This window comes from Chinchilla lanigera, unplaced genomic scaffold (genome assembly GCF_000276665.1).
Source record: "Chinchilla lanigera isolate Chin_1 unplaced genomic scaffold, ChiLan1.0 scaffold00057, whole genome shotgun sequence".
Lineage (NCBI taxonomy): Eukaryota > Metazoa > Chordata > Mammalia > Rodentia > Chinchillidae > Chinchilla > Chinchilla lanigera.
Genome location: NW_004955458.1, coordinates 11194767 through 11208911, shown reverse-complemented (window position 1 = coordinate 11208911; position 14145 = coordinate 11194767). Strand labels below are relative to the sequence as shown.

The window sequence follows — 14145 nt, the reverse complement described above, 5'->3', positions numbered from 1 at the left end:
CCGGCCCCGCCCCCAGGGCGAAGCTGGGGAGCCCCGCCCGCGCAGGTTAGGCGAAGCCGGGTGACAGCGGATGGTCGCGGGCGCGCGGGACGCGGGGCAGGTCCGCAGCGGGAGGTCTGCACCCGCCTAAGACCGCTCCGCAGCGCAGCCAGGTCGTCTTGCAGGATGGAGTCAGGTGCTCAGTGTGTTCACGGAAACCCCTTTCGGACCGTATTTTGGGAAACGGCAACACTGGAGAACCTAAGTACTACATCGAAGACTAAAATCAGTACAAAGTCAAGTCCCGCTCGAGCGGCTCTCTTCCACGCGGGACAGCCCCGAAGCCGTGCTACCCAAGGAGAGGGCAGAGACCCGGGGCAGCGCCGTTTAGTGCACGGACCCCACGGCGCAGTCCCAGTTCCGTCTGCCAGGTGCTTTAGGCAGGTGTTTCATCCGATGCACAGTGGAGAAAACCGAGGCTCAGTCCAGTGAATCCTTAGGAAGTTACTTTATTAGAAGTTTAAACAACGTTTAAGCGATGAATTCATCGAACAACAAATCTTTTCACTGCTTACAATTCCAACCAATGTCAGCGTCCTGGTATCACATGAGAGTGAAGACCTGTCCGCTTCCCCGCAACAGTAAAAACCCACAGCTCAAGCTGGAGGGGAATGTGACATGTTTACAGGAAGAGATACAGCACACAGCCAGGCATGGCACACACCCGTAATCCCAGCCCTTCAGAGGCTGAGGCACGAGGCCTGCGGGTTCAAGGCCGGCCTAGACCATAGAGTGAGACCTTGTCTCTATTCCCCTTGCCCCTTAGTGACAATGCACATTAAAATACCACACAGTACTTTAAAGGCCAAGCCACTTGCGAACAAATTAAGCTTGGTATTAAGATTTAAATAAACGGTTGGGCTTAGGTCTGAAATAGGTATCATAAAACCCCGTGGGTCCACTCGATTGTGTGCCTCATATATCTCTCCCGTAACAAGGGAGACTTACCCTTGAAACAACTGTTTGGGCACTCGCTTCTCCTAAGGTGTCTTGATGGAAGTCCTGCTGGTGGGTGGGGTGACGCAAGGAATGAGGACAAGAATTACACATGATTACACCATGTGAAGAGTGATTTCTATTTAAACACTGACTTTCGTGTCCTGATTTCTCTTAGTTCTAAATATGTGAATCTTCTGAAGGGCTTTAAAGAGGTAGAGGAAAAGGTCTTACTTTTCTATGTATAAAAACCACTAGTACAGTGATACACCCTAATACCAAGGCCTTATGTGTCAGCTACTGTAATAAGCTTTCATGTTCAACCTACTGAATTCCTAATGGGTTATGAGGTAGCTACCATTGTTTCCTCTATTTTTTTTCCTTTTTTTTTTCCTTTTTGAGACAGGCTCTCACTGTGGAGCCCAGGCTGGCCTCGAACTTGCAACAGTCCTCCTGCCTCAGCCTCCCCAGTGCTGGGATTACAGGCGTGCACCACCACGCCTGGCTATTTCCTCTGTTTTTGAGACAGGGAAACTATGTTTCTTTTTTTTTTTTTTTTGGTTTTTCTCCAGTACCAGGAACCAAATTCACGACCTTGCGCTTGCCAGGCAGGCGCTTTTTGCCGCTGAGCTAAATCCCCAGCCCCAGGGGAAACTATGTTTCTAAAACCAGTTACTGGCATAACTGGTACTGGAACCTACTTAGTCTGGGTCCTGAGCCCAGGTTACATAAACTTTTAAGTACTATGCCAGTCATCTCAATGTATTTTTTGTCATAGATGCAATTCTCTCTCCCACAGTACAGGGGAACCTAGCAAAATAAAACACCCAGCTTTCACTTAACTATTTTTAAAAGCTTTTTTATTGAAGTATAATATACATTCCACTGATCTATTTGTCTAGTTAAGTGTCAATTTAGTACCTTTATTCCATAATGTAAAGAATACGTTTAAAATCTCTTCTGAGATTAAAAAGATTTCATGTGCACAACTTAGAATACAATTTTAGGGAAATTTATAAGTCACTGAAGCTCATCCATGAAACCCAAAGGTAAATAAAAAAAACTGATCTCCCACTCAATTTTAGTTTTTTTCTTTTTTGGTGTTGCAGACACAATCCAGGGCCTTGAACATGCTAGGTATGTGATCTGCCATTAAGCTACATCCCTAGCACTCCTTCCTAAAAAATTTAAATGGGTTTCTAAAATAAGTATCTGTAGTTATTTTTGATTTTGTCCCCAAAATCTCTCTTTTCCAATGCTACTACCGATACTGTTATTCTTCCTCTTGCTTTCTTCCTTTGCCATGAATAAAAATGAGGGAAGGCAGAGGGAACACGTCCAGTAATTAAATAGTAGCTGACAACAGTATTTACAAACATCATAGACACACAGGTACATTCTCTTCTAAGTATACCCAATAACAAGAAAAACACGGTTTTAATTATATCAACAGATTCACACAAGATTTTTCTAATGCATTTAAAAAAGACTTATTTAACAATTACATTGCATGTAACCTTTCAGGAGACAGTGAAATAAGGCATCCACATTGATTTTGCAAACCTTTAAATGGAAAATCAGAGAGAAATTAAGATGGGAAAATAAAGCTAAAGTCTTTATAATGATTCCAGAAAAGACTTGATAGATTTCACTACGTAAAATTTATTTTTTAATAAAAAATATGTAATATTGGCACCTACTTTTAAATCAATGAATTTATGAACCCATTTTCTCTGTAGAATACACATTGCCATTGAAGTAGTTTAAGGAAACGTAATGGCTATCTACAAAAAAAATCAGTTTTGATTGTTTTATTCCCCCTATATTTTATATGTCTGCATATGTAAAAGAAAACTAAATTTTCAAACATTTTATATTCAGCAATTTTTTTAAAAAAAGTAGTTTTCCACTCTATGGTCTTTATAAAGGACTTAAAATTTGAAATCAAGAAAAAAATTAAGGTAATAGGATAACTCTGCAACATTTTTATATAGAACAATTTAGCTGGCATGCAGCAACTTCCCTTGTTACATACCTGTATTTAGGGGGAAATTACACCCATTTTACAGAAAAATCCCAGTACGTACACTGCCACAAGCTCCAAGCAATGTTAAAAGACCAGAGTGAATGGCACACAAAAAAATCATTTCTTTATAAATTATTAATTGGAATCCCTGATCATGATGTAGGCACAGGGCAATCCAGTCCTCAGGGCTTCGCTCTCTGGAAGAACACCTGTAGATAAAGTATTCATACAATTAATACAAATGTCAGAAAACTGAACCTCTTCTACACAAAGAATGGTTCCCAGTTCTGAATGCTGGTCACCCTTCTGTACTGTGCAAAAGATACTGAAAACATTTCACATCGTTTATGAATCCACATATAGTCTAAGTTAGAACTCTGTCTTCTGACCAATTCGATAAAGTCTGGATATAACTCGGCTGACATCACCCAGTTGGGAAAGTAATGAATCTACGGTGTAACGCTGTGCCGTCCAAGCGGTAGAGGAGAACCTGCTCTCAAAACCTTTACACTGACTTGACCCACTTTCAAAATTAACACTGGGACATTGAATTCTGAGCTGAAGACAGCAGTTGAGTCTTTACAGTTCATACTTCCTTGATGATTAGAGGCGTTTCTAGTTGAGTATTTGAGACTATCAAGGCGCAGGCCAAAGGCCACGCTGGACTCTGATCCAGCACTACACGCTGCCGTACAGTCACGTACACGAGCACTAGAAATAGTAAAGGGCAGGCAGGAAGTTCGCTGAGGACAAGGACTGAATTTATCGATTGCTGTATTCCTTGCGTCTGCTGGATTAGACACGCAGTTGAATCTAAGCTGAAGAAAGAACAATCACTACAAGGCAAAAGAAAACGTTTCCAGGAGGCCATGCTTAAAAGCAAGCACACCAGAATGGGCAGAATTCATAAAGGAAGGCTGCTAATAAGGCAAGATTGTTTTGTTTTTAACAGTAGCAAAGATTTATTCAACGTACAGCAAAAAAAACCAGGCTCTGCAGAGCAAGTCTGGGCCAAGTGAAAGTAGGAGAAGTACACCCCACAGCAGGAGGGAGGGCACCACGGGAGAGAGCACACGGAGCCCGAGCGGGAGTTCTGAGCAACAGCATCCGCAAAGACAGCCCCTTTGAGAGAAGCGAGACAGTGGTCTGAAATCCGAGTAGGAAGAAAAGTTAAACGCCGAGTCAAGAAACATGAACTTGTTTTTAGTAAACAATGGGCTTAGGAAGAGTATGAGGACAGGCAGCGAATCAGGAATGACATGTTTCTGAGTATATCCGCCTGGTTGAACAAATGGAGATCAGAGATAAGAGTGAAGCAAGCCTACCCAGCGGAGGACAGAATCAGTAAGAGCTGAGGTTCAGGGGAGAAATGGGCACGTTTTTCCAACGAGAAGAACAATGCTAACACGGAGACAGTGCTATCCCTAAGATAACGAAGACAAGCTGGGGTAAGGAGGAAGACGTTTTATAGATGCCGCGCAGAGGAATAAGCACACCTGGAGCACAGCCTTCTACAGTGTCCTTAGATTTCCTGTGACTGATCTAACCAAGATTTTTTTGAGTCCTTCCGTCAAGTTCCAATGGTTGTTACCCCTATAGACGCTTTGCTTTTACAGAAAAATAAGGGAGAGTAGGCCTCCCAGTGATACACGCTACGACTAGAAAATAACTGACAAAGGGAAACTTCAGAATCGCAAACCCCAGTTCTGCATCCTGTGGTGCTAACTTTGTTTCTCCCGGACAGTGGGAGTCCCGGGGCAGAGAAAAACCACTCCCTTACCACAGCGCTTGCTTGGTTTACACGTGGTCACGAGGGGAGAAATGACTGACCATCCAGGAGGACGCAGTCTGTCTCACTAATCTAACTAAGCACGAATACCAAACACACACTTGGCACCTTCCGCCAACTACCAGGTTAGGTTTGCTAAGCCAGCGATTCGTGATTATGAGCTCCGATGCCAAACCGTGGGATCCCCCTTTGCGTCTGTTACACAACCCCGATGTTTCCAAACAGCACAGAAACATGCCATTCATACTTCTGCTTTTGTATTTTTAGCCTCTTCCCTTTCGAGTTACCATGGGCGACTCGCACATTTCTCGTCCTTCTAATCCTCTGGTTCCTATTTAATTACATCTTGAAACCAAAGAAAACCGTCCTTTCACACTGACATTCTCCGGGCATGCACAATGCAGTGTGCATTTCTAACTGCCAGTGATCTTGTGCAGAGCCTTAGCTGAAAGGGGCTTCACAAAAGCATCTGTAACTGCAGATTCCTGGAAGCCGACTTTAGAGCCAAGAGATCTCAAAGTACGTGACAGACTACAGTATATGTGTGTTCTCTCTGGGCCTTTACGTATTACCTAGCTGCATGAAGACAGAGAAGTTTCCAAACACTTACCTTTAAATAATTTTTAAAAACTTTAGCATCAGGTTGCTGAAGTGCTTGACAGAACTCCTGGGAAGTAGGGAAAGGAGGACAGAGAGGAGGGTCAGTATGTATCATGTCCACCATAACTTTTTAACAGTTGTGACAAAAGACCCCCACCTTACTATCCATCCTACCCACTTTTAAATGGACAGCACAGTAGTGTTAACTAGTTGCCTAGCAGATCATTAAAGCCTTTTAATCTTCTTTTGTTTTGTTGAGATGGGGTGTCCTATGTAGTCCAGGCTGGCCCTGAATTCACCGCAGCCCTGGCTGGCCTCGAACTTGCGGTGACCTTCCTGCCTCAGCCTCTGGAGTCCTGAGATTACAGGTGTACGTCACCACACCTGGCAGCCTTTTCCTCTTGCAAAACTAAAACTCCACGCCTTTACAACAATTCCCATTTCCTCCTCCTCAGTCCGACAACCACCGTTCTAATTTCTGTTTTGGAAAGTCTGACCACTTTAGATATCTCACAAAAGTGGAATTGTGTTGTATTTATCCTCCTGTGGTTATTTCTCTTAACGTAATGTAGTCTAGTTTTGACTATGTTATACCATACGAATGGATTTCCTTTTTTATATACACATTAATAATACCAATGTACGTATATTCCCTATTTTCTTTATTCATCTACCACTGGACATTAAGATTGCTTCAAATCACAGTATTCCTATTATAGCTTATGAAAATCAACCCCTCAAAACCTTCACCACAAAAGGTTACACGGCGTTTTCAAACACAGCACTTGTCAGGCAGGCTGTTTCCACTCTGGGGAACGTGCTTCTCCAGGACAAGGGGAACTCTTGCCCAAGAAGAGTAAATGATACAAAAGCCCATTTTTACAATGGGTAATTACGTTACCCAGTGAGAGGGGTGAGTGAGCACAGCTAGAACGAAAGGAAAAGAGGCAGTCTCTCTAGTGCAACTCTCCAGAAAGGGTTTTCCGAACATAAACCATAATAAACAGGTAAAACTGAGGTTCCTAATACTACTTTTACAATAGAATTACTAAAAAGAAATATAACTTGCATCACTTAGCAATCTGAAAAGAAGTAATTTACACAGTGTGGTATTTTTCTACTTATCATGGGTACAAAGCCCATGAGCAGTTAGTAACATTGTTTTCAGGGAAACAGTTCACATGTTTAACACTCTATTTTCAATGTCCAATGCTTCTTGTTCACTGCCAGCAGCATGAAAACTGCCTGAAGCGCTCCTTGCCCTCACTGCTGCTGGGCGTGAAACCAAGGGCCCCGCAAGGTCCCACCGAGCCACACCCCAGCCCGAAAACTTCCACACCGTGTCTCTGAAAGACACCTGTGCTGACACGTTCACACTATCTGCAATGACACAGAAATGGAATTCGTCAGACTTACAGAATCAGAGCAAAAAGTTAATTAGGATTTCGTAACGGGCATAAGGTCTCATTATGCAAGAAAAATACATCTTAGAGATCCACCTAATGTTGTATAGGTACAATACTGTCCCTAAATCAACAACATTGTACACTTTAAAATGTTAGGAATGTATAGCTCATGCTATCTTACTATAAATTAAATTAAAAATAAAACAACAACAAAAAAAATCAAACCCTTGTTGGTAAAGAAATAAATTTTAGACTATACAACAGACTATAATTCTAGTTTTATTCAAAAGTTTGAACCGCTAGGTGTGGTGCCACACACTTGTAATCCCAGCACTCGGGAGGCTGAGGCAGGAGGGTTGCCATGAATTCAAGGCCAGACTAAGCTACATAGTGAGACCCTGTCTCAAAAAAATTAGAAAAAAAAAGTTTGATATCTCATTAGCTGTGTATATTATACTGGACAAGAAGTTTGAAAAGCCATATCTCAAGAAGAAAACTGAATGCTATTACACTTTGTAAAAGCATAAAAGTATAAGGTAAGTTTCTAGCCACTTACCTCAAAACAGTTTCAGATTTACAAATGAAGCATTGATAAATTTGGCACAAACCTTCACAACACAGGTTCTATTATGTGCCATGGTCCCCTTTGGCCATCTGGAGAAACCTATTGGCTACTTTCAGAATGTGTTTTTGAAATGCATAAAATACCATACCACTGGATTACAAAGTAAACAAATGCTAATGAGTTGTGTTATCAAAATATTTAAGGTGTGCTAATACAAGTCTTATCTCTTACTAGGTTATAAGAGGTACATAGTGTCATTACTAGTAACATGTAATTTCAAAACAGTGACATGTATAAACAGTATTTTGGTACCTACAACCACTTATGTGGCATGAAAATATCTGTGATTTCTACTAGACCAAGCCCCAGGGAACATTAGTACTCTATCTGATGGCAGGAAATTAAATTTCTATTAGAGGTAAATAAATATAAAAATATAAATTTTTATCCACGTAATTTCACAGATACCCTGGTGTGGACTCCACACTACTTAAAAACTCTTGCTGTCCTACACATAGCAAAACATGAAGGCAAATGCAGTTGGGCTTTCTTTATTAAAATTCAGATTGAACTATATACTCAGATTTCTTTAATTAAATTAAAAACAAAATCGGCCAGGGCAGCTCTTACCTGAATTATTTCTGGAGCTACTTGTAAGGAGGGCAGGTATTCCTGTTGAAGATATTGAACACATTCTGGCCCCTAAAGAGTAAAAGAGAAGTATTTTCTTTATGGACATTAACAATACTTAAAAAGAAATTAGAACAACAGGTGCATATTTTAAAAGCAACACAGCATTGTGATTTTTTTTTTCAAGGTACTATGGATTGAAACCAGGGCCTTCACACTTAGCTGGCATTCCAGGTATGTGCTACCACGCCCAGCTCAGCACTGTGATTAAGAAAACAGACTGGGAGGCTGATCACAAGTTCAAGTCCACCTTGGGCAACTTAGCAAGACCCTGTTACAAAATAAAAACAGGGCTAGGATGCAGCTCAGTGGAAGGCCTCGGTTCGACCTCTAAAACAAAACAAAACGAAACAAGCCCCGAGACTGCAGAACTAGACTAACTTGGTCAAAACTGGCTCTGGCAACTCGGGCAATTGTGAGAATCAGTGAATTAAGGGATGTAAAGCTCTTAGAGTAGTACTTCACATGAACTACAGGTTAACACTACGCAGTGTGAAGTGCTGCTAGAATTACTTCTGAATTCAGATCACAATGCACAGCCTTCTGTGCACGAAAGAAGCTGGCGAAGGGAAGGCACTCCTGTCACTCTGCCATCGGATAGGTTTGGGCGGCCTATGGGTGCATGGAGCGGTGCCAACAACCATTTTTAGAAATTAAAATAGATGCAACAAAGAACAAAATCGTGTGACAGAAGACATCGGCAATAGAAGTACACTTTCTTTTTCCTGCTCAACAAAGTAGCGAAGAGGAATTTAGTAGCCAGACTACAACCTATGTTTAAACCTATCCACACAGACCCCCCATCCTTTTGTGCAGCTACAAAGGAGCTCAGGATGCACGTGGAAGCCATTTCTCCTTAGCCATGTGTCTCAGAGCATGGCTACAAGCAACTTTAACAAAGCCAGTACTTAAACAAAAGTCAACAGAGAAAAAGCACAGCTAGTTTCACTCAAATCTGAATCTAACTTAAAGGCTTCAGTATGCCAACAGCCCCTACCTAAAAGTAATAGTTACCAAAGTGAAATGAAGTCATTTCTCCCCAGTGCAGGCTTCCCTTCATTAACACCTAGACTTCCTGTTTCACATTACTGCTCCTGAATCCAAGGGTTTTTTTATGTTGCTTTTCCACCTTGACTGGTGGCCCTCTAATCCAGTAAGTCTAGGTCTGAGTAATGACCCTTCAAAGGAAATCTGTTCCTAATGGAGGACAGGTAACACTGTACTGCTTCTCTCAAGGTTTCTTAGATCTCTTCTCACATTTTCCTTTAGTTTATTCCACTTCTTACACATGAAGGTTTTTTTTTTTTAAATCAAGAGTAAACTTGTACCTCACACTAGTCATTCTTTTGAGGAAATAGAAAAATAAAGAAAAACGTTTTTAAATATAATATTGTTTGACTCAATTCTGTGTGTTTAAATTAGGACTTCTATATACTTTCAAATTATGAACGCCATTCTTACTATGTCTTTTCACTCGTAATCCTCCTTAACTCTCTAGCACCCAACACTGTCAAACAAGCTCTCCCAGGACTATCTAACCTTAGCTCTATGATACTCTTTAGTTTTATTTCTAGGTTTCTCTTGACGGTTGCTTTAGCGCCGTTTTCTGTCCCGATCTTAGAAATTCTCACTCATTTCCACCACTTCACACCACTGTCACTGAGGTGTCCGGAGCCCTGTGCAGCCCTACCAGGCTCACCGCTGTACCCTAAGCAGCTCCGAGCGTCTTCCCCCACCTAGCTACTCTACATCATAAGCCTGCTGCCTACAGACTTCCCAAATGGTCGTATTTAACACAGGCTTTTCTTCTTTCTGTTTTTTGGCACTAGAGACTGAGGCCAGAGGTGCTCTACCACTGAGCTACCTTCCCAGCCCTTTTTAAAAAAAGACAGGATCCCTGTAAGCTAGCCAGGCTGGCCTTAAACCTGGAATCTTCCTGCCGTAGCCTCGCAAGTAGCTGGGAATATAGGCACGCGCCACTACTTCTGGTTTAATACGAAGATTTTAACTGTCTGTTCCGGTTTTACTATTTAGCTATTACTTCTCCTTCCATACTGTAGCTAAACCGTTCTATTATTTCATACCAAATTTACTACCTAACATCTGACCTGTCTCCCCTCGAATTCTGCTCAGAATGCCAGCTCCTCTTCTTGACAGTTCAATCAATGAACATCTGGCTTAAGATCTATCGAAAAGAGGTCTTTTCCTATTGCTTGCTTCGGTTACTCCCTTGGCAAAACTGCTCAGATTAGTCCTACAATATTTTACACAACTTTATTAACGTGCTCAGCCCATTTAAAGCTACTCGTGCACCGGTCTCCCTTGATTCTGAGCTACACACGTACCAGAGACACTCATTTTTCTAGAGCTCCTCTGCACCCCACATCAGCCTAGCACAGGGCTGAGCCTAACCCTAACCCCGAATGTAGAGAAAATTCACAATTTTCTAAGCCGAAAACCCTTCAAATCTCTCTCAGAATCAAGCTCAAATAGGAGTTCATGCTCTTTGGGGCGGCAGGGGACGGGAGAGGACGGAACACACCGCTGCTGTTTAGATGACTGCGAGTATGAGGAAATGCCAGTCCTGCGCTAGGTTTCTGGGTCTCAGAGAAGACAGAAGTAGGAACTTCGCTAAAGGAAAAAGCAAGTTACCTTATTTTTAAGTGTTGGCAACCGATCAAGCTATCTGAAAATACCCAGAATTACTCATGGTGTACACAAACTGCTACAACAAGGAAGAATGAACTCTCTGAAGCAATGAAGTCTCCTACCACTTTTCACACTAAGAGACTGGGGAAACGGCCAGGAGGAGGCTGGGCCTTGAAATTCTGCTTAGGGTTTTTCACGTCATTTGTCACCAAAACAAACCACATTTGAACCTTCTCGTTGCCCGAAACGTCAAGGACAGTAACGGCTCCTGCTACTTCACGGCTGCTTCCATTCCACCCGTCCCTACATCCAAAGCAGTTTATACGGCAGCGAAATCTCTCTTGTGAGTCAAACAGTTAAACCATAACAAAGCTCACGCACAAGATGGGAACGAAGGAGCAGAGATCACAAACCTTACCCGTTTGAGATGAATTGTTTTCAGTGTCACAGCACACTCAGACAGAGCCTGTGAAAAACAGATTGAAGAGTTTTAGGACGGTCAATTCTTGATTACTGATGCAACCTTCATTTCCCTAGTGTTTGCCGGGAAAATAGATAACTCACTGCACGGGGCTGATATAAGAGTAACGATGTGACATAAAATATTCCGGAGTTGAAATTCTGAGAAATTATCATATGGGAGAAGAAAGTGGCCATTTAATGCTTAGCGGCTAAAGTAGGAAGGACTGGTGGAATGCTTGCCAAGCATGAGAAAGACCCTGGGTTTGATGCCCAGCACCCAAATAAATTAATAAGGATGTCATAACTTAAAAATCACTGAACCAAAAGAAAGGAAAAAAATGAAAGAAACACAATACAGTCAGCCTGGTACTAAAGAAGCAAGTGCGAATACGAGACCCGCCCAAGGCAAACCCCGACTGAGTGCTCACCAGCACCGTCTGTGCGTCCGCCAGGTCAAACGTCTGCTTCAGAGGAGCCAGGAAACACGCAGGGACGATGTGCTTATAAACAAAATCGGCAAAGCCCACCGGTCCATCTTTACCTCCTGTTAAAAGAATTCAAATTTCCATCTTTCATACCAGGAAAATCAATTGATTTGTCACCCAAATCAATTAATTTGTCATCTCCCAGTTCCTATGTTTGGGTTACGGTTCAATTTCATCTCTAAAATGACTCTTATTAATAAACAGGTTGAAAAACAAAAGGTGAAAAAAAATTACCAGGCTGAAGGTGTAGCTTAAAAGAGCAGCTCTGAAGCCTTGGGCTTGATCCCCAGCACTACCAACAGATAAAACGAAACAAACCAAGTATCTTACCCCAGAGTTCCACCAGCTTGGAGAGGATGATGAAACATGTTTTCTGTGCAATCGGATCTGGGTAGTCAACAGCTCCTTGGATAACCGTCACTAACACCTGTTCTACGTTCTCTGCACCTGAAGACAGAAACGTGCATTTAACTTCGAAAAGACTACAAAGGCAACCTGAAACTCTCAGTCCAGACGTAGTAACGTATCAAAAAGCATTTATCAACCAGGCCCGTAAACGTTAAGCACTAAAAACTCAGTATTTCCCTGACAGCTTGCTCCTCAGGATTTCCTATGCACTGGAATTTAAAGCATTAAGCATGAAAGTAACTGATTTCTGTCCTAAAAAAATAACGAACTGTTTTCCCAGGGGCCAACACCCAACGGTTCCGCATCCACTCCACTCATCGTTGCCCAAACAGACAAGTACACGAACATGGACAGGGTTCAGGCCGCCAAGGGGGCGCGCCGGCACCCACCCTGGTTCGCTATCACTTCGCTCATCCCGCTGCCCGTCACTGTCTGCAGGAAGGCGAAGTAGCTCCTCCGCAGCATCTGCTTCTCCAAAGCAGCAGACTGGTCGTTCTCTTCGGCCGGTCGGAGAAGCACTTCAAAAATCGCACGCAGCAGAGGCATGAACATCTGCTGCAGAAACGGGGACACCTGGATCTGAGGGTAAGAAACAGCTATCAGCACCTCAGACTTAAGAAAATGCAAACCTTGGAAAAAATTCTACATAAAATGTTTCCTCAGTTTCTATATAGGATTTACATAATTCAGTTAGAAAACAAGTTTAAGACAAATCTATATAACATACATTAATGAAACTCTCAAGATAAGTAACTTGAATCCATTCCTTAAGATTTAGGTTGAAATAATAGGAGTCATAATCAAAAACTGCCGTGGAGTAATTTCAAATTTAATTTTCCAAGCAATGAACTGCACTGCCCAATTATAAGTCAATATATGTGACTGAGCTTCCACATTTTACACACCCTTGGGCAAGTGCCTTAACCTCATCGTGCTTCGATTTCCTCAGCTGTAAGATGAATATCCTATTTCCTAGGACTATTATGAAGGTCAAAAGAATTAATGTACAAAAATGTTTATGACAGACTTTGAGCCCAGAAAGTATTACATGTTAGCTATTTTTAATAGCCAGCTTATATCTGGCTTAATATTAATATTTTTTTTTTGAGGCAGAATCTCACTATTTAGTTCAGGCTGGCCTCGAACTCACAGCGATCCTCCTGCCTCAGCCTCCCAAGTTCTGGGATTATAGGTATGTACCACCACATCCAGCCAAATTTTTTTGTACATAAAATTGACTATAATACACTTAATTACTTTTCAACTGTTGCTTAGGCAGCTAAATTAGTGCTTCTTATTTACCTCTTTAGATAGGTCTTAATACTATTTTTATTTCATTTTCTAAAACAGCAAACTACTTTCTTCTGATATGTTCAGTAGGTAGGGATTTTCTTATTTTTGAGTCAGGGTCTTACAATGCAGTTCACGCTGGCCTTGAACTAGCAGTGATCCTCCTGCCTCAGCAACACAAATGCTGGGATTATAGGCATGCATATGACACCACGCCCAGGTGCTTAGTCTGTTCTTATTAAAACATCTATCTAGTAAGACCAACCTGTGTGTCAGATAATGTGCTAGACCTTGGAGATAAAAGTAACTCATACAGAAAAAATCTGCAAAATGAACATACGGTTGAAAATAAGGACATCTAATCTTTAAATCGGAAAAAGGTGGTTAAATCAGGTGAGCCTTAGAGCTCTGTAAGTCCACGGTACCTTAAATTTGGCTGTAATCTGGTTGATAAGGGGAATGAACTCCTGGAGGTCTTTTGCTTCACAATCTTTGAGCATGTGTTCCGAGGCGGAAGGGATGAATGGAAGGACTTCTTCCTCTAGGCAGATAATCATTCGATGAAGGAAAGTGCGAACCCCACTTCTGAGAATATCCTTCTGTAAGGGACAACTGAGGGCCGGCAGGAACGTCTGCAAGCAGTCCAGATACACCTCGGAGCAGCCGCACTGTTTCACCGTCTGCTTGTTGCTGAAAGCTTTGCTGGTTCGACTATTTAAGCAAAATCCAGACAACTAGAGTTAACTTTTACTTTAAAAGTATTATGGAGCCTTCTAAAGCAATGCACACACACGTACACA

At 42.0% G+C, this 14145-nt stretch overlaps 1 protein-coding gene across 5 annotated transcripts in view; it reads right to left on the bottom strand.

Moving 5' to 3' along the window:
* Positions 1–2396: 2396 nt before the first annotated feature.
* The window catches only part of Xpot (exportin, tRNA), a 43904-nt gene continuing 32155 nt past the window's right edge, over positions 2397–14145 (bottom strand). For all 5 annotated transcript variants that reach the window (XM_013520915.1, XM_005397439.2, XM_013520916.1 and 2 more), the window contains 8 exons: positions 13771–14056; positions 12445–12634; positions 11978–12094; positions 11591–11706; positions 11119–11166; positions 7992–8063; positions 5401–5457; positions 2397–3210 (listed from right to left, as the gene is read on the bottom strand). In XM_013520915.1, the coding sequence (XP_013376369.1) occupies positions 3184–3210; positions 5401–5457; positions 7992–8063; positions 11119–11166; positions 11591–11706; positions 11978–12094; positions 12445–12634; positions 13771–14056 (913 nt within the window). In that variant the 3' untranslated portion in view covers positions 2397–3183. The remainder of the gene's footprint in view (positions 3211–5400; positions 5458–7991; positions 8064–11118; positions 11167–11590; positions 11707–11977; positions 12095–12444; positions 12635–13770; positions 14057–14145) is intronic.